This window comes from Dendropsophus ebraccatus, chromosome 15 (genome assembly GCF_027789765.1).
Source record: "Dendropsophus ebraccatus isolate aDenEbr1 chromosome 15, aDenEbr1.pat, whole genome shotgun sequence".
NCBI classification, from domain to species: domain Eukaryota; kingdom Metazoa; phylum Chordata; class Amphibia; order Anura; family Hylidae; genus Dendropsophus; species Dendropsophus ebraccatus.
The window spans coordinates 23236615-23257081 of NC_091468.1; the positions used below are offsets into that span (position 1 = coordinate 23236615).

General features: G+C 43.9%; 1 protein-coding gene across 1 annotated transcript in view; it reads left to right on the plus strand.

The window, feature by feature from the left end:
- Window positions 1-336: 336 nt before the first annotated feature.
- STUM (stum, mechanosensory transduction mediator homolog) overlaps window positions 337-20467 on the plus strand; it is a 51195-nt gene continuing 31064 nt past the window's right edge. The window contains exon 1 of the mRNA XM_069954768.1: window positions 337-624. Coding sequence (XP_069810869.1) covers window positions 465-624 — 160 coding nt within the window. The 5' untranslated portion in view covers window positions 337-464. The remainder of the gene's footprint in view (window positions 625-20467) is intronic.

Genomic DNA, 20467 nt, shown 5'->3' on the forward strand with positions numbered 1-20467 from the left:
ATATATATATATATATATATATATATATATATATATTCAGTGACGAATGTAGTGGGTGACATCAGGCTGTGACCATAGAGCAGGGACATGAGATCACAGATCCCATGGTAGAACATTGTAGTTGTCCTCTCTCCTGTCTATAATGGCAGATACCAGGGAGCAGCAGACTACAGGCAGGTAGAGATGACAGTCTGCAGATGTGGTGGCTCCAGGTAATGTATTATACACCAGTGATATTAGGGGTAGTAGTAGTAGTAGTAGTTGATGTGCGCAGCTCTGGAGGCAGCAGTGTTCTGGGAGCAGGGATGAGGGAGGAGGAGGAGGGATAACAGGCAGCAGAGGAGGAGGAAGGAGAGGAGCGGGCACAGTCTTCCCTCTACTCCGCCGCCATCTGACCCCACAACCCTCCACAACTTCCAGGACTCCCATCTCTCCTGACAGAGTCTGCACAGCTGAGGGGCAGCATGGATATCAAGGAAGGGGACACAATAGAGAAGGGGGCAGCCAGTGGGGTGGTGGTACAAGTGAGAGAGAAGAAAGGACCCCTCAGAGCTGCAATCCCCTATATGCCTTTCCCTGTGGCTGTCATCTGCCTCTTCCTCAATACTTTTGTACCAGGGCTGGGTAAGTGCCTTATTTCTTATGTCCTGGTGGGTAATGGGGCTGGGGGTGAGTGGAGCCTTCCATGTGCTCTACTCCTCCTCACCACCACCTGTTCACTGCAAAGTTTCTTTCTATGTGAATTGTTATTCCCGGCAGAGAGAATAGAATTGTTACACAGGTGTTACTGATATATACTGATATATACTGATACATTATATACTCTATACAATGTAACTATATTACTGTATATACCCAATACTCATACCATGCCATGTAACACAGGTACAGTATATACTAAATACTCATACCATGTAACTAGATTACTGTATATACCCAATACTCATACCATGTAACAGCTACAGTACATACTAAATACTGATGCAATGTAACACAGGTACAGTGTATATACTCAATACTCATACCATGTAACACTAATACAATGTAGCCTGATACAGTATATACTCAATACTGATACAATGTAACACTAATACAATGTACCCTGATACAGTATATACTCAATACTGATACCATGTAACACTAATACAATGTACCCTGATACAGTATATACTCAATACTGATACCATGTAACACTAATACAATGTACCCTGATACAGTATATACTCAATACTGATACAATGTAACACTAATACAATGTACCCTGATACAGTATACACTCAATACTGATACAATATAACACACTGATACTGTGGATATACACAGTACTCAATACTGATACGATGTAACAGACTAATACAATGTAACACAATGATACTGTACACTATATACTCAATACTGAAACTTTGTAATATACTGATACTGTGTGGGTGTATACTCACTACTGATACAATGTAAAACACTGATACAATGTAACACACTGACAGATCTGATGCAATGTACCACACTGATACAATGTAACACACTGACAGACCTGATACAATGTAACACACTGATACAATGTAACACACTGACAGACATGATACATTATAACACACTGATACAATGTAACACACTGACAGACCTGATACAATGTAACAAACTGATAGAATGTATCATAATGATATAACAGATACAATGTAACACACCAATGACTACTGTTATATCACTGATAAAATGTAACACACATAGAACTTCTACAATGTAGCACATGGAAAGGTACCAATTGTACTGTATATCATTGATACAATGTAACACACTGATATAACTGACACATTGTAGTATATGGATACAGCTATGTGAGTGATACAATATAACACTGATATACCTGATACAGTGTAGAATATGAATATGGCTATATACAGTGTAGCACATGGACACTCTTATATCATTGACACACTATAACAGATTCATGTCCTGGTTTTACAATAAAATCTAATATACCAATGTAATATAACACACTGGTACTGTAATTGTATAACATACTGATACTGTACTTTACTATCACTGATACCATGGGAAACAAGCTAATACATCTAATAGAGTTTAACACACTGATATAACGTAACAGATACCATGTAACACACTGTTACCCTGTTACTATAGCACTGATACCATGTAACACACTGTTACCCTGTTACTATAGCACTGATACCATGTAACACACTGTTACCTTGTTACTATAGCACTGATACCATGTAACACACTGTTACCCTGTTACTATAGCACTGATACCACTGATACCATGTAACACACTGTTACCCTGTTACTACAGCACTGACACCATGTAACACACTGTTACCCTGTTACTACAGCACTGATACCATGTAACACACTGTTACCTTGTTACTATAGCACTGACACCATGTAACACACTGTTACCCTGTTACTATAGCACTGATACCATGTAACACACTGTTACCCTGTTACCATACCTCCCAACTTTTGCAAAGAGCAAAGGGGGACATGTGCGCAGCGGTCCCCATAGCTACGCCCCCATAGCGACCCTCCATAGCCACGCCCCCATAGCAACCCTCCATAGCCACTCCCCTACAGCCACCACATGCTGCTGACTGAATAGTGCCCTATACAGTATCCAATCCCCCCCAAAATGCCCCACATTGTATCCAATCCCCCACATAGTGCCCCACATAGTATCCAATGCCCCATATAGTGCCCCACATAGTAGCCTATGCCCCTATATAGTGCCCCACATAGTATCCAATCCCCCCATATAGTGCCCCTCATAGTAGCCAGTGCCCCCATATAGTGCCCCACTTAGTAGCCAATCCCCATAGAGTGCCCACATAGTAGCCAATGCCCCATATAGTGCCCACATAGTATCAAATCCCCCTAATATAGTGCCCACATAGTAGCCAATGCCCACATATATGCCCCACATAGTAGCCAATCCCCCATATAGTGCCCCACATAGTACCCAATCCCCCCCATATAGTGCCCCACATAGTAGCCAATCCCCCAATAGTGCCCACATAGTAGCCAATCCCCCCATATAGTGCCCCACATAGTAGCCAATGCCCCCATATAGTGCCCACATAGTAGCCAATGCCCCATATATGCCCCACATAGTAGCCAATGCCCCCATAAAGTGCCCCACATAGTAGCCAATGGCCTTATATAGTGCCCCACATAGTAGCCAATGCCCCCATATATGCCCCACATAGTAGCCAATGCCCCCATATAGTGCCCACAGAGTGGCCAATGCCCCCAAATATGCCCCACATAGTAGCCAATGCCCCCATATAGTGCCCCACATAGTATCCAATCCCCCACATAGTATCCAATCCCCCATATAGTGCCCCACATTGTATCCTATGCCCCCATATAGTGCCCCACATAGTAGCCTATGCCCCCATATAGTGCCCCACATAGTAGCCAATCCCCCCATATAGTGCCCCACATAGTAGCCAATCCCCATATAGTGCCCCACATAGTAGCCAATCCTCATATAGTGCCCCACATAGTAGTCAATCCCTCCATAGAGTGCCCCCATAGTAGCCAATGCCCCATAGAGTGCCCACATAGTAGCCAATGCCCCGTATATGCCCCACATAGTAGCCAATGCCCTCATATAGTGCCCCACATAGTAGCCAATGCCCCCATATAGTGCCCCATATAGTGCCCCACATAGTATCCAATCCCCCATATAGTGCCCTACATAGTAGCCAATGCCCCCATATAGTGCCCCACATAGTAGCCAATGCCCCAAAATATTCCCCACATAGTAGCCAATGCCCCCCATATAGTGCCCCACATAGTATCCAATCCCCCATATAGTGCCCCACATAGTATCCTATGCCCCCATATAGTACCCCACATAGTAGCCTATGCCCCCATATAGTGCCCCACTTAGTAGCCAATCCCCCCATATAGTGCCCCACATAGTAGCCAATCCCCATATAGTGCCCCACATAGTAGCCAATCCCCATATAGTGCCCCACATAGTAGCCAATCCCCATATAGTGCCCCACATAGTAACCAATCCCTCCATAGAGTGCCCCACATAGTAGCCAATGCCCCATATAGCGCCCACATAGTATCCAATCCCCCTAATATAGTGCCCACATAGTAGCCAATGCCCCCATATAGTGCCCACATAGTAGCCAATCCCACCATATAGTGCCCCACATAGTAGCCAATCCCCCCAATAGTGCCCCACATAGTAGCCAATCCCCCCAATAGTGCCCACATAGTAGCCAATCCCCATATAGTGCCCCACATAGTAGCCAATGCCCCCATATAGTGCCCCACATAGTAGCCAATCCTCCCATTTGTGTGGCCCCAGCGAAAAAAACAATAAACCAGTAACTCACCTGTCCGCCGGTCCCAGCAGCTCCTCTCCCGGCAGAGTGCGCACTCCCGTCATCCTCCGGGGCGGGCAGCTGGGTATACAGACACTGACTGTGCCGGAAGTGATTCATGATAGAGGCTGCAAGTCACTTCCGGCACAGTCAGTGTCTGTATACACCGCTGCCCGCCCCGGAGGATGACGGGAGTGCGCGCTCTGCCGGGAGAGGAGCTGCTGGGACCGGCGGACAGGTGAGTTACTGGTTTATTGTTTTTTTCGCTGGGGCCACATATAATGCGGGACACTGGGTGCCATACCGGGACCGCGGGACAGCACCCCGAAGACGGGACACACTGTTACCCTGTTACTATAGCACTGATACAATGTAACACACTGTTACCCTGTTACTATAGCACTGATACAATGTAACACACTGTTACCCTGTTACTATAGCACTGATACCATGTAACACACTGTCACCCTGTTACTATAGCACTGATACAATGTAACACACTGTTACCCTGTTACTATAGCACTGATACCATGTAACACACTGTCACCCTGTTACTACAGCACTGATACCATGTAACACACTGTTACCCTTTTACTACAGCACTGATACCATGTAACACACTGTTACCTTGTTACTACAGCACTGATACCATGTAACACACTGTTACCCTGTTATTACAGCACTGATACCATGTAACACATTGCTATCCTGTTATTCATAAAATCTGAGATGTGTGATACAATGCAATACAGTCATATCTTATATTATTAACCCTGAGCAGTGTAATAAAACGCAGCGCAATATTAATCCCATACAACCTAGACCGGACACAAGACGGACGGAGCACAGACTTATACAATGTAACAGTCTGATGTGACTGATCCTGAGCTGCAGACACACTGACAGAGCCATGCACCTGATATTGGTGGGACAATGCACAGTGATGTATGTGACCCTGCTGGCAGATTGCTATCACAGATGATACTTAGAGTGAACCTGCAGATGATTATTCTGCCCTCTCTAGTAGCTGCAGATGACAGAAGGAGAGGAGATGAGCGCTCTCATATATACAGCGTTATAGGATTTACTGAGGGATTTATGAATAAAAGAAGAGTAAATCAAGAGTGGAGTCCTGCTCTCCCCTCCCACATATAGAGACTGATAGCATACTCCACCCACATATAGTGACTGACTCCTTACTCCACCCACATATAGTGACTGACACCTTACTCCGCCTACATATAGTGACTGACACCTTACTCCACCCACATATAGTGACTGACACCTTACTCCACCCACATATAGTGACTGACACCTTACTCCGCCTACATATAGTGACTGACAGCTTACTCTACCCACATGTAGTGACTGACAGCATAATCCACCCACATATAGGGACTGATAACATAATCCACCCACATATAGGGACTGACAGCGTACTCCACCCACATGTAGTGGCTGACAGCATAATCCACCCACATATAGGGACTGACAGCATACTCCACCCACATATAGTTATTCACAGTTTACTCCAATCACATATAGGGGGGGATTTATGAAGACCGGCGAACAAGTACGCCGGTCTTATTTTAGGCCCTGTCCTCTTTTCCCCAAAAGGATTCACTAGGAGGCGAATCCAGCCGGCCGGGTGCCCGAACCTGCACCCGGCATACTTAATCTTCCAGCAGGTGTAGATTTGGATCATGATTTATGCCTGCGAGCAGACGTAGATCATGATAGATGAGTCGCGGAAGGAGGTTACGCCTCCTCCCTGCTTTGTTATGCCCCTGAAGCTTCCCCAGCCCGCCGATCGGGCGAGTGGGGCGTACGGAGGCGTACGCCAGGGAAAAGGGGCGAATATGCACCTTCTCCCTGGCATATGCCTTGGGCATATCTTTCATAAATGTCCCCCATAGTGTCTGACCACTTACTCCACTCACATATAGTCACTGACAACTTACTCCACCCACATATAGTGATTGACAGCTTACCCCACCCACATATAATGATTGACAGCTTACTCTACCCACATACAGTAATTGACAGCTTACTCTACCCACATATAGTGATTGACAGCTTACTCCACCCACATATAATGATTGACAGCTTACTCCACCCATATATAATGATTGACAGCTTAATCCACCCATATACAATGATTGACAGTTTTAATCTGCTCTACACAGTGATTGACAGCTTACTCCACCCACACAGCTAATTCACAGTCCTCTGTGACTCTTTCTGATATTTTTAGGAGTCCTGCCTGAACTTACTCTGCTTTTTACTTCTTTTTCTGATGCTCTAAATCAGTGCTTCTCAAACGCGCCCCCTAGATGTTGGAGAGGCCCAGCAGGGGAGTTAGTTTTCACAAAAGTAACTATGATCTGCACAGTCCTTTTGCTGTTTGCAAAAATCTCCATTTTAACAACATTATTCATTTATTTTGTACTTGCTTTATTAGTATATAGAGCTTTGGAGACAGGTGAATGGTAGCCCTAGCATTATTTTCAGCTTTTAAATGGACTTTTACCACCGATAGTGAGGCCCAGGCATCGTCTTGGTCAGTCTGGTGAGGCCCAGGCATTGCCTTGGTCTGTTGGGTGAGGCTCCACTAGAAAAAGTTTGAGAAGCACTGCTCTAAATCATAAACCAATACATGACAGAGCTCAGCTTCTATCCCTCATCTTCCAGAGTCCTCCATCTCTCTCTGTCCTATTTAAAACTTGTATTGTGGCATTATGGATACAATGAAACACAATAGTATTCTCGCATCACCCATACAATATAACACGCTGGTATTGTGACATCACCCATACAATATAACACGCTGGTATTGTGACATCATTGATACAATATAACACACTGGTATTGTGACATCACCCATACAATATAACACACTGGTATTGTGACATCAACCATACAATGTAACACTGGTATTGTGACATCATTGATATAATGTAACACACTAGTATTGTGACATCACCCATACAATATAACACACTGGTATTGTGACATCACCCATACAATGTAACACACTGATATTGTGACATCAACCATACAATGTAACACTGGTATTGTGACATCATTGATATAATGTAACACACTAGTATTGTGACATCACCCATACAATATAACACACTGGTATTGTGACATTACCCATACAATGTAACACACTGATATTGTGACATCACCCATACAATATAACACACTGGTATTGTGACATCACCCATACAATGTAACACACTGATATTGTGACATCACGCATACAATATAACACACTGGTGTTGTGATATCACCCATACAATGTGACACACTGGTGTTGTGATATCACCCATACAATGTGACACACTGGTGCTGTGACATCATTGATACAATGCTATTGCTATTGTGACATCACTATAGGAACAAATTTAATAAATAAGACTTTAAAGAGGCAATGTCATGAATTTTTTTTAAAAAAATCAAAAAGGGGTTGTGATGGCCGCCCCCAGTGCACCAAACCGCCATAGTAGCCCGGGGATTAAATAACAAAATGCACACATACTGTATGACAACTAAGATAAAGCTAAGAAACTTACCTTCATCCTCAGCGCCCTGTGTACTATGGAGACTTATCAGCAGGTAAAAGTTTCCCTTTAAATCCGACTTATACATATGGCCACTAGGTGTCTCTCTTCACTGTGCATGTGTACAACTACTGTGCATCCACATTCGGTAGCTGAGAATCCAGGGGGTGCTTGCATTGTATGGTCAGCTCTCCTTTCACGCAGCACCAAAACCTCTGTAACCACACAGTGACATTATACTGACTGAATTGTTGCGTAACAAAGAGCATTGTCTCCAGGTAAGGCTGAGTTCACACATGCAGTGTCTTTCCTTGTGTGAGCGCACAAAGCACTGGGACTTTCTGTGTTTGGTATAGCAGCACGAGGGGACGTGGACCGCAGTTTGGCTGTATGTATAACGTTGAAAACGTTAAAAAAATAATAATAATAAAGTGAGTATATTACAGAACTGCAATCACAAACCTTTGTTTGTCTAAATGGCCGTTACCCCTGCCTGGTAGCCACGTCCCGGACGTACACAGATCATTATACCTGACATGAGATCATTGGCGCGGTGTCTACTTATTGATGCGGCCAGTGTAACCAGCCATGCTAATGTATATGAATGAAGCTGCTGAGCACAGGGAAGGTGTCGGTACTATGTGTAAGCCACACAGCAGGATACAACGGCCGCATGGCGCGGCTCTTACATTGTGTCTATAAATGGTATTATTACCAGGACATGTGGTTAGAATAGAGTCTGTGCTGTAAGAGCTGAAACCTTAGGACTCGAGGGCAATCTCCATGACGGAAACTGGGTCACTGCTCCCTGCAATGTTCCTATGAAGGTGACTATGGTTGTTAAGAAAGACGCAGATGCTGCAGAACCTCCTAACAGTCATAAGATGAAGCAGTTCGTCGCTATTCTCTCTGTTGATGAAGTAACCCATTTAAAGGGGTTATCCAGCACTACAAAAACATGGCCACTTTCCCCCTACTGTTGTCTCCAGTTTGGGTGCGGTTTTGAAACTCATTTCCATTGAAGTAAATGGAGCTTAATTGCAAACCGCACCTGAACTGGAGACAACAGTAGGGGGAAAAGTGGCGATGTTTTTGTAGCGCTGGATAATCCCTTTAAAGGGCTTTTCCTATTTACAATGTATGATAGATGTCCCGCGGTGGTAGCCACTAGTTGAGAGAACAGGATTCACACAGGCTGTGTCCATTCACATCTATGGGAGTTACAGAAACAGATGAGGAAGTTCTTGGATCCTACTTAAAGTGATAGTTCACCCCCAAAATGTTTTTGTTTTTTTAAATCAACCGTTGCTAAAAACTACCAGAGAATGGTAATTTACTTCTATTAAAAAATCCTAAGTCTTTTAGTACTTATCAGCTCCTGTATGTCCTGCAGGATGTGGTGTATTTTCTCCAGTCTGACACAGTGCTCTCTGCTGCCACCTCTGTCCATGTCAGGAACTGTCCAGAGCAGTAGCAAATCCCCATATAAAAACCTCTCCTGCTCTCCAGACAAAAAATAAAAAAATAAATTACAAATCTCTTGCTTTTTTGGCACCAGTTGATTTGAAAGAAACCATTTTTGGTGAACTACCCCTTTAATGCTCATCCCAGTAGGACAAAGAGAAATGGGGTGTCCTGAGAAAACAAGTGCTCTAAAGCTCTGCATGGGCATACTGTATACACCAGGTCTAACCATGTCACCATCCTAAACTATGTATACCACATTATAATAAATTATTATGTAATATTCTATATCACAAAATCGCCATCACCATCGAAGATATTATCTGCTGTAGATCACCAAGGATACTAGAAATTCATTATAGATAGAGGATAGCCACACCCTTTCCACATCACTAAAGACAACCGGGAATACTTCAGAAAAAAAAATACTATGAATAAAGGCCATCAAAGTTCCTCCTTGAAATTGAACTAGAATGGATAAAGGATATCAAATCCCTACATCACTCTAGACCACCAGGGATACAATAAAAATTCCAGGAAGGATAAAGGATATCAGACCCTATATTAATCTAGACCACCAGGGATACTAGAAATAAACCAGGATGGCTAAAGGATATCAACCCCCTTTATCAACCTAGACCCACAAAAATACTATAAATAAATCATGATGGATAAAGGATATCATACCCCAAATCACCCAAGGCCACCAGGGATACTAGAAATAATCCAAGATGGATAAAGGAGATTAAAACTAGTGATAAGAAAACTTAAAGTAAATTTGGGTCCGTAAACTCCCGAACACTCAGCATTTGACTCCCTCAGCCTCTGGCTGCCTTTTTAGTCCTCGGGTTGCATCTATCTTCTCCAGGCGGTGGGAGTCAAATGCTAAGCACTGGGGAGTTCATGAACCTGAGTTTACTGTAAATTTGCTCATCTCTAATTAAAACACTCTATCACCCTAGACTGCCAGGGATACTAAACATTTTTTTTGTATCCTTTTTAGTTTTGTCACCTTGGACCACCAGGGATATAATATATGAGTAAATAAGCCATTACAGATAATAAATATATCAACCCTCTTTATTGCTCCAGACCACCAGGGATACAAGAAATTAACCAATAAACCATCCTGTGTAAATTTCATGTTATAATACATGTATAATACAGTATATAATGTATAATACAGTATATATTGGAGGGTACAGAAGGGAAGGCATTGTATAGAATCTAATGCACGTAGAAACCCCCTTTAAAATTATGATTTTTCTACAATGGATAAGTAAAGACATGCAGGGTATGCTGAGACTTGTAGTATAATGAATGTAGACTCTGCTGACAGATGTGGTGTCATCCCTCAACCATTGATGAGCTGCAGGTCACCACCTTGTGCAGCATTTTTAGCAGAACAGAGAGCACATTGCCGGGAAATTCTAAGAATGACATTATAGAGATGGCACGGAGCAGAAGGTAGGAAGGGGAGTCAGCGCACACGCAATGTGTCAGGGAAGGGACGCTTAGCTAGACAGTAATTCAGTGTGGCATCTCTTATACCGCCATGTCTACACTGCTTTATACTTGTATGAATATTAGAAAATTTAAGAGGGAAGTAAGTTCAAATAAGGATTTAAACTGCACTGTTAAGCTCAATATCTAGAGCAATTGAAAAATTTTAAATTCTATTGATGCTTGTTTTAAATATTACATTATTTATGGTGGGGGAAGAAAGGGGATGTAGAAGGGGTAGAATGCAGATGCTATTAGGAGACAGGGTGGTTAGGTGGAGAATGCTACTTCCAGTGGAGCAATGCTGCCAGTGGAGGAGAGGGGGAAGATGGGAATGCTACTGTCAGTGGGGGACAGGGGGGAAGAGGGCAATACTTCTGCCACTGGGGACAGTGGAAAAGGGGAGCAATGGTGAAAGGGTGTGGGGTGAAGAATGCTGCTTCCAGCGGGAGTGGATGTTTAGGGATTGAATGCTGATGCCAGTGGTGAAGAAGTGGGAAGAATGCTGCTGCCAGTGGTGAAGAGGTGGGGAGAATGCTGCTGCCAGTGATGAAGAGGTGGAGAGAATGCTGCTGCCAGTGATGAAGAGGTGGGGAGAATGCTGCTGCCAGTGGTGAAAAGGTAGGAAGAATGCCGCTGCCAGTGATGAAGAGGTGGCGAGAATGCTGCTGCCAGTGGTGAAGAGGTGGGGAGAATGCTGCTGCCAGTGGTGAAAAGGTAGGAAGAATGCCGCTGCCAGTGATGAAGAGGTGGAGAGAATGCTGCTGCCAGTGATGAAGAGGTGGCGAGAATGCTGCTGCCAGTGGTGAAGAGGTGGGGAGAATGCTGCTGCCAGTGGTGAAAAGGTAGGAAGAATGCCGCTGCCAGTGATGAAGAGGTGGAGAGAATGCTGCTGCCAGTGATGAAGAGGTGGGGAGAATGCTGCTGCCAGTGGTGAAGAGGTGGGGAGAATGCTGCTGCCAGTGATGAAAAGGTGGGAAGAATGCTGCTGCCAGTGGTGAAGAGGTGGGGAGAATGCATTTGCCAGTAATGAATGGGTGGGGAGAATGCTGCTGCCAGTGATGAAGAGGTGGGGAGAATGCTGCTGACAGTGGTAAAGAGGTGGGGAGAATGTTGTTGCCAGTGATGAAGAGGTGGGGAGAATGCTGCTGACAGTGGTAAAGAGGTGGGGAGAATGTTGTTGCCAGTGGTGAAGAGGTGGAGATAATGCATCTGCCAATAGTGAAAATAGTGAAGATGTGGAGAATGATGCTTCCAGTGGTGAAGATGTGGAGAGAATGCTGCTGCCAGGGGTAAATATGTGGGGAGAATGCTGCGGCCAGGGGTGAAGAGATAGGGAGAATACTGCTGCCAGTGGTGAAGAGGTAGGGAGAATGCTGCTGCCAGTGGTGTAGAGGTAGGGAGAATGCTGCTGTTAGTGGTAAGGATGTGGAGAGAATGCTGCTGCCAGGGGTAAATATGTGGGGAGAATGCTGCGGCCAGGGGTGAAGAGGTAGGGAGAATACTGCTACCAGTGGTGAAGAGGTAGGGAGAATGCTGCTGCCAGTGGTGAAGAGGTAGGGAGAATTCTGCTGCCAGTGGTGAAGAGGTAGGGAGAATGCTGCTGCCAGTGGTGAAGAGGTAGGGAGAATGCTGCTGCCAGTGGTGAAGAGGTAGGGAGAATGCTGCTGCCAGTGGAAAGGATGTGGAGAGAATGCTGCTGCCAGTGGTGAAGAGGTGGGGAGAATGCTGCTGCACGTGGTGAAGAGGTGAGGAGAATGCTGCTGCCAGTGGTGAAGAGGTGGGGAGAATGCTGCTGTCTACACTGCTTTATACTTGTATGAATATTAGAAAACTTAAGAGGGAAGTAAGTTCAAAAAAGGATTTTAACTGCACTGTTAAGCACAATATCTAGACCAATTGAAAAATTCTTAATTTGGGCCCTATTGATGGTTGTTCTAAATATTACATTATTTATGGTGGGGGAAGAAAGGGGATGTAGAAGGGGTAGAATTCAGATGCTATTAGGAGACAGGGTGGTTAGGTGGAGAATGCTACTTCCAGTGGAGCAGAGGTGGGCAATGCTGCCAGTAGAGGAGAGGGGGAAGATGGGAATGCTACTGTCAGTTGGGGACAGGGGGAAGAGGGCAATACTTCTGCTGCCAGTGGTGAAGAGGTGGGGAGAATGCTGCTGCCAGTGTTGAAGAGGTGGGGAGAATGCTGCTGCCAGAGGTGAAGAGAATGCTGCAGCCAGAGGTGAAGAGGTAGGGAGAATTCTGCTGCCAGTGGTGAAGAGGTGGGGAGAATGCTGCAGCCAGAGGTGAAGAGATGGGGAGAATGCTGCTACCAGTGGTGAAGAGGTGGGGAGAATGCTGCAGCCAGAGGTGAAGAGATGGGGAGAATGCTGCTGCCAGTGGTGAAGAGGTGGGGAGAATGCTGCTGCCAGAGGTGAAGAGAATGCTGCAGCCAGAGGTGAAGAGATGGGGAGAATGCTGCTGCCAGTGGTGAAGAGGTGGGGAGAATGCTGCTGCCAGAGGTGAAGAGATGGGGAGAATGCTGCTGCCAGTGGTGAAGAGGTGGGGAGAATGCTGCTGCCAGAGGTGAAGAGGTGAAGAGAATGCTGCAGCCAGAGGTGAAGAGATGGGAAGAATGCTGCTGCTAGTGGTGAAGAGGAGGGGAGAATGCTGCTTCCAGTGGTGAAGAAGTGAGGAGAATGCTGCTGCCAGTGGTGGAGCAGTGGCTTTCTGTATTTATTTACTGGACTTGGTCATGGGCTCTATATTGGTTTTGGGGCCTGGTCTGGAATGTCTATTGATAGAGGACCTGATCTTGGGTCTATATAATTTTTTGGAAAGTTGGGTCTAGGGTCCTATTTTTTCTGAAATTTTGGAGTCTGTAAACATTTAGGACATATGGTCTGGCCTACATCTATATTTATTTAAGAGGTCTGGCTCTGAATTTATTAAAAGGCCCTGGTTTTGTTTAGGGTGTTTTTGATCTGTATCTGTTCCGGCAGGGTCTGTATATAGTTAGGGGCTCTTGTCTGGGGTCTGTCTACATTTTGGGGTGATGAAGGATTTTTACAAATTCCTTAAACTTATACAGAACAGATTTCTATAATGTGCGAACTTGAAAATGAATACCAGAGGATGAGAGCCAAAGCCCCCACCAGTCATATACCTGTGTCAGGGGTGGGGGGCACCATTTCACAGCTTGCCTCAAGCAGCTGAAAGTCTAGGTGCACCCCTGGATGTCACATTGAATAAACTTTATTTTTACCATCTCTATAAAGAATCTCAGAGCTGTGAGCAGAATCCGCTTGGCTCCAGTCATATTAACATCTCCTGCCTTACACTTTCTAGGCCGCCGTCAGCCGCTGTAAATCTCTGCTCAGATTGTTTGCAACCAGGGATTGTGGCCACTATAGCCGGCAGTAAGTGGGAACATAATCTGTTTGGACGGATTAGTGCATTTAATATTTATTATTTACAGGATTTTCTTGGATGTTTTGTGTGTAAGGTGACAGATCTACAGGAAAATAACAATGTATTCTGCTGTGGTAAAGAGGGGTAAAAAAAAAAGTACTAAAATAAAAAAAAAAAAACAAAGAGCACCAGAGGACAGCTGCTATGAGGTCTGTAATTTGGGGGAGCCTGGGCTGGCTGGGCATCTGGGACATGTGCCACTGACTTTATGGCCTTGTATGCCGTTCGGATCCCCACTTTTAACTATATCCACACAAATACAGTTTATAACTATAGCTAAGCAGAGAATGATGAGCTTTGTTATCAACGATTTACTCATGTAGGCCAAAGTGGTTTATGGCACTGGGAGCACATTAAGGATGTCAGTGGCAATGACAGCATCATACATGTTCTCAGCACACTTCAAGAGTCTTGCAGGGCATGGGTCCAAACCAGCCCATGTCCACAAGAGGACAACGCAACCAGGGAGAATAAAGAGCCCCAGATAGACGTTGTCATAAAATTGGGCTAGGTGGGGACATTATCACTGGGGGGTACAAGTGAGATGTTACTGTGTCGAAGGCCTAAAAGGAGGTATTATTACTGAGAAGGGCCCAATGGGTGCACTGTTAATGGGAGGACACAAAAATTACATTGCTAGTATGTTGGGGCACCGAGAGGGAATTTTAGTGTAAGAAGCATGAAAGGGGCATTATTATAAAAAGGGGGTACTATTAGTATGTGGGGGCACAAAGGGACATTATAATTAGAAGGGTATTATTAGTGTGTGGGGGCACTAAAGATGTGGAGGACCACAACGGGGACAATATTACTGTATGGGGTCTGAGAGGGTATGGAGACACTAAAAGTACCACTTACAGTGCAGGGCCTGTAGGAGACTCAAAAAGGGGGGACTATGCACAATGGGGACTATCATTGTCTGGGATATGGCGGTAATAGTCAGTCAATAAGCAACGGTAATATGCGGTCATGGTCTATCAATATTATTGGTAATGTTATACTATTGAACCATTGTATGGAGGTAATGTGTGGTCATGGTCTATCAGTACTATTTGGTAACTCTATACTATCGAGCACTATGTGGCAGTAATATGTGGTCATGGTCTGGTACTGTTAATTGGATCTTTTATAAAGTTATTATGCCCACAGTGCTGATTTTCAGTAAACAATATACCGTGTATACAGGGCGGTGCACTGCTACAGCGCTGCTACTAAGCCATTGGCACAGTCACCAGGGCTGTCCATGTATGCCATGCTAGGGTTCCAAGTGTTGTGCTTGCCTCTTATATGGCGGGTGTTGGCAGCTATTAGAAGCCAACATTTACCATCAATGACCAACATCAAAGATCACGCAGATTTCAGTCATTAATCCCCTTAAAAGGGTCAATAACAGGAGCAGGGCGAGTGCTACAGCCTGTTCTTTGTTTACTCTTGCTTGTCCTTGCATCGTCATACCGTAATTAGTCCCTGTCACATGACTGGTCAATGCTGCAGGCCCTTGTTACTAGGTAACAGGGGGTAAAAATTGTCCCCATGCTTTACCCTGCAGGTCTCTATGTTCAGATTGACTCTAATAAGCACAAGCCCAACACAAAGACAGTGGCTATAGAGAAGAGATTATTCACTACAAGCTTCCAAGCCGTCAGGCAATATAGAAAATTTAAGGTTGATGCTGAGAGTGCTGGGCAGGGCCCCCCCACAGGAAACATATGTGTGCCCCTTGTTGTTTACTATCTGATAATACTGCCCCCCTATGTCTCTGTGGGCTATAACATGACTCTGAAAGATGATATGGAGCTGGGATAGTAGTGCCCCATGTCTACTGGGTCCCTCCGCGGCTACTTAGCCTGTGCATGTCTTCTGCTGCAGTGAGTACTATAGCGGTGTGCTGGGGATTCGGTAATTTCCTGTTTCTAGATGTTACGTCTCCATGGAGCAACTGACGGAAGAGACAACACAACAACAGATGGGAACCGACTGTGTGTCATCAAGGTGCACAGATCAGGTGCCTATATGTGGAAAGTGACGTGTGTCTGGCGGCTTGTTGCCAGCAATGTGGGAGGGTACAGGAGGGTCTAAAGGCCCTGGGGCACTGTGACATTTATAAGGACCCTGTGAGTTCTTAAAGACGGAAGTGACTATTATAGGGCCTTGTTGATTCTATGTGAACACTGTAAATTCAATGGGGGGACTGAGACTTTTTTAGGGCAACTGTGACTAGTAGGGGGACATGACTACTATAGTGCCATTATAGTTATCAAGGGGGCACTGTGATTTTTGAGGTCTGAATTGTTACTATTGGACCCTGTTGATTCTGTAGGCACGCTCTATACATTCTGTATACTGGGGGCGCACTGTTACATCTATAGGGGCCAATGCAGCTAGTATGTGGGAACGGTTTGTTTTTTTGCTTAGAGCATGAAGATAAAGAATAAGCCCATAGTGGTCAATAATGTCTTATTGTACATTGTTACCTGTACAGAGTTTGGATTTATTTAAACGTGTGCTATGATATTTTGCATATAGAGCTATATTGATGCATACCATAAATGTATGTGGCTTGGCGGCAGCTGCCTGGCACTAGTTGCTACAGTCCACCTTCCTGGATTGCAGGTGAACCCTCTATCAGTGTATTATAAAGTGATGTCAGGCATGATAGACTAGATCTATGAAACAGAATGACTTATAGATGTAATATGTGATGCGGAGGAGGGAGGTGGGGGTGGATGTTGAGTGTTATAGTGCTGTAATTAGCAGCGGATGGGGAATCTCAGTGACTCGTGTCAGTGGGTTTTGTACGACGCTTATTAACCTTGTCTCCGGAGGACGGTGTCACAACCCTTGGAATCGTTGCACATAAATATTTGATGCCATTGACTAAAGCCGCTGTGATATTTCGCAGCCAGTTAATACATCATTCTCTTTGATGGTTCTGCTCATTGCAGTAACATGTTACATGTCTGGATATGTGATACATTACATCCATTGTGCTATGTTATAATGGCACGTGCCATATGTATGTTTTTTTATACTTCTTCCTTGACTCTATTAAGAAATTTGGCTTGGTGGCAGCCGCCTGACACTGGTTGTTAAAGCTGATTTTCTCATCTACCAAGGTTCCTAACTATACGTAATGGTGAAATCTGCTTTGTCAGCAAGTCACCTGCAGAACGTTACATTTATCTATATTAAACGTTATTTATATGAAACGAAATATCAACAGCGTCGAGTACGGCGACTTTTCCATAATTATGGAAACACTTTGCTTAATAATATCGCAACAACAAATTAATTAATTGGCTGTTAATTAAACAACATTGCGCTCTCTGGCAGGGACGGCGTGTCTGGGAAGAGACATTGGACAAAAGAGCTAAGAGAAAGACAAAATATGCTCCAAAATGTGGGGACTAAAGTGTAGAATCAACTGAGAGAACTAGGGGATTCAGCTCTGAGCAATTCTCCTATCAAATATTAATATTAGATTTTCTTATTTTGAAGAGGGAACTGGTTCCAGTATAAACTCCACAAGACAGTCATTGTTAATTCTTGTATATAGGAGCAGTATTATAGTAGTTATATTTTTGTATATATGAGCAGTATTATAGTAGTTATACTACGAACTGGAGAGAATGGAACCGCTGCACATCCCATCTATGGCTGATACTAATGCCGCTAGGCCTATATTAAAAATCAACACCAGAGTGTCTGTATATGAATTGATCAAGCCATATTGCCCCGTGTACCACCGCGCAGGTCCTCTGGTCCACACGGGTCCCTACGCTAACTCCACACCGTGTCGGTCAGCGACCGCTAACCCCGCAAAGCGTGCACGTGCAGGGAAGGGAGGCCATGGAATGGCCCTGCAACCCCAATGTCACAGGACCAGACCCAAAAAGCCCCACCAAAACCTGGTAGTTATATTCTTGTATATAGGAGTATTACAGTAGTTATATTCTTGTATATAGGAGCAGTATTATAGTAGTTATATTCTTGTATATAGCAGCAGTATTATAGTAGTCATATTCTTGTATATAGGGGCAGTATTATAGTAGTTATATTCTTGTATATAGGAGCAGTATTATAGTAGTTATATTCTTGTATATAGGGGCAGTATTATAGTAGTTATATTCTTGTATATAGGATCAGTATTATAGTAGTTATATTCTTGTATATAGGGGCAGTATTATAGTAGTTATATTCTTGTATATAGGAGCAGTATTATAGTAGTTATATTCTTGTATATAGGAGCAGTATTATAGTAGTTATATTCTTGTATATTGGAGGCAGTATTATAGTAGTTATATTCGTGCACATAGGGGCAGTATTATAGTAGTTATATTCAAAAACAGACAAAAGTAGTAGAATTATAATAAAAAATATAAAGGCTGTGCAGCACAATGACATGTGAGACCTTCAAAATTAAAAGCCAAATCCATCAATCCCTGAATCTTTCTGCTCCCTTGGATAGTTCTAAGTTTGATGCCCCTTTAAGAGAAGCTGTATTTAATGAAGTGATGGTGGAGCATATGGCATTGCCCTCCTCTCTAATAAGGTCTCTGTGACATTTGGCTCTTCCAGGAGTGCTTGGATAAGCAGAATAATTGGGCACAGGCTCTGTAGCTTTAGTATGAGGAATGGCTGTGCCTGATGACAGGTTGCGGTTACCCCGGCTCTCGTCTCTGTATATTAGCGCTCTCAGACTGGAGGTGACGCATTATTGCTGATGCTCAGTTTCCAGGTTGGGATGTTCACTTTCTCTGCAGTGGATCCTGGATTCTCGCCCTCCTGACTGGGTATAACACTGGAAATGGGCAGTGTTTAGTGTGGGTGAATGGAGATGTCTCTTGGCTCGGCATTGGCAGGGATGCTGGCTTCCTACAGAACAATCTGTCACACTGAACACGGCTCACGACACAATCTATTCCTGGAGAGAGATGGCTGATATTAGTGGACAGCTCCTTGCACTTCCTTCTACCCATCTTAGGCAGCCCATTTTTCCTTGGCTGAGGATACACACACAGATGGCTTAAAGGGCAATTCCAGTCATAACTGATCTTAACATCAGGGGATCAGTAAACATCTCCATGTCACACGATAAAGACAATTTATATATATATATATATATATATATATATATATATATATATATATATATATATTTTTTTTTTTTTTTACTTTTAAATCTGATTATCTCCCAGTTATGCTGCACACATTTCGTACTTAGTAATTTGGGAGAAGCTTCCTGCTGAGCTCAATGTCGCCCCCTGCTGACTAATGTACTTTGTAAAGGCAACATAGGCTACTGACTCTAGCAAATGCCCAGTATTAGTTATGGTGGCATTATGAAAGAATTGTGGTATTACATAAGATGCATATAGCAGTATTATGTGGACTCCTAAGTACTTGGAGAAAGCATATTATTTGGGCACTAAATGGCGGTATTATGTAAGCAGTATATGGCAATGATATCTTGGTTAGTCTTGGTTGATTAGCTTTATATGACAATGAAATCTTGGCAGTGTATGGCCCATTATGTAAATAACTATATGGCAGTAGTATGAGGGCTTTTAGGGAGTACTGTTTGAATAAAACACGATATGAGCAGTAAAAGGCGGTATAATGTTAGCTGTAATTATCAATGTTACCTTCACACTATATAATAGTATTAAAGGGGTACTCCACGGAAAACAATTTCAAATCAACTGGTGCCAGAAGGTTATACAGATTTGTAGATTACGTCTATTTAAAAATCTCAAGTCTTCCAGTACTGATCAGCTGCTGTATGTCCTATAGGAAGTGGTGTATTTTTTCCATGCTCTGCTGCCACCTCTGTCCATGTTAGGAACTGTCCTAAGCAGTGGCAAATCCCCATAGAAAACCCTCTCCTGATCTGGACAGTTCCTGTGTCAGTCTGGAAAGAATCCACCAATCCACCTGCGGGACATACAGCAGCTGATTAGTACTGGACGACTGAAGTTTTTACTGTGCGTCTTTTTACTGGAACATCCTGACTTGATAAAGGATAGTCACCCCAGACGTAGGCACACCCCACCTTTAGGCTTAAGCACTGCATAGAACTCTGGAACACACACTAAGGGCCCTATTCCACCGG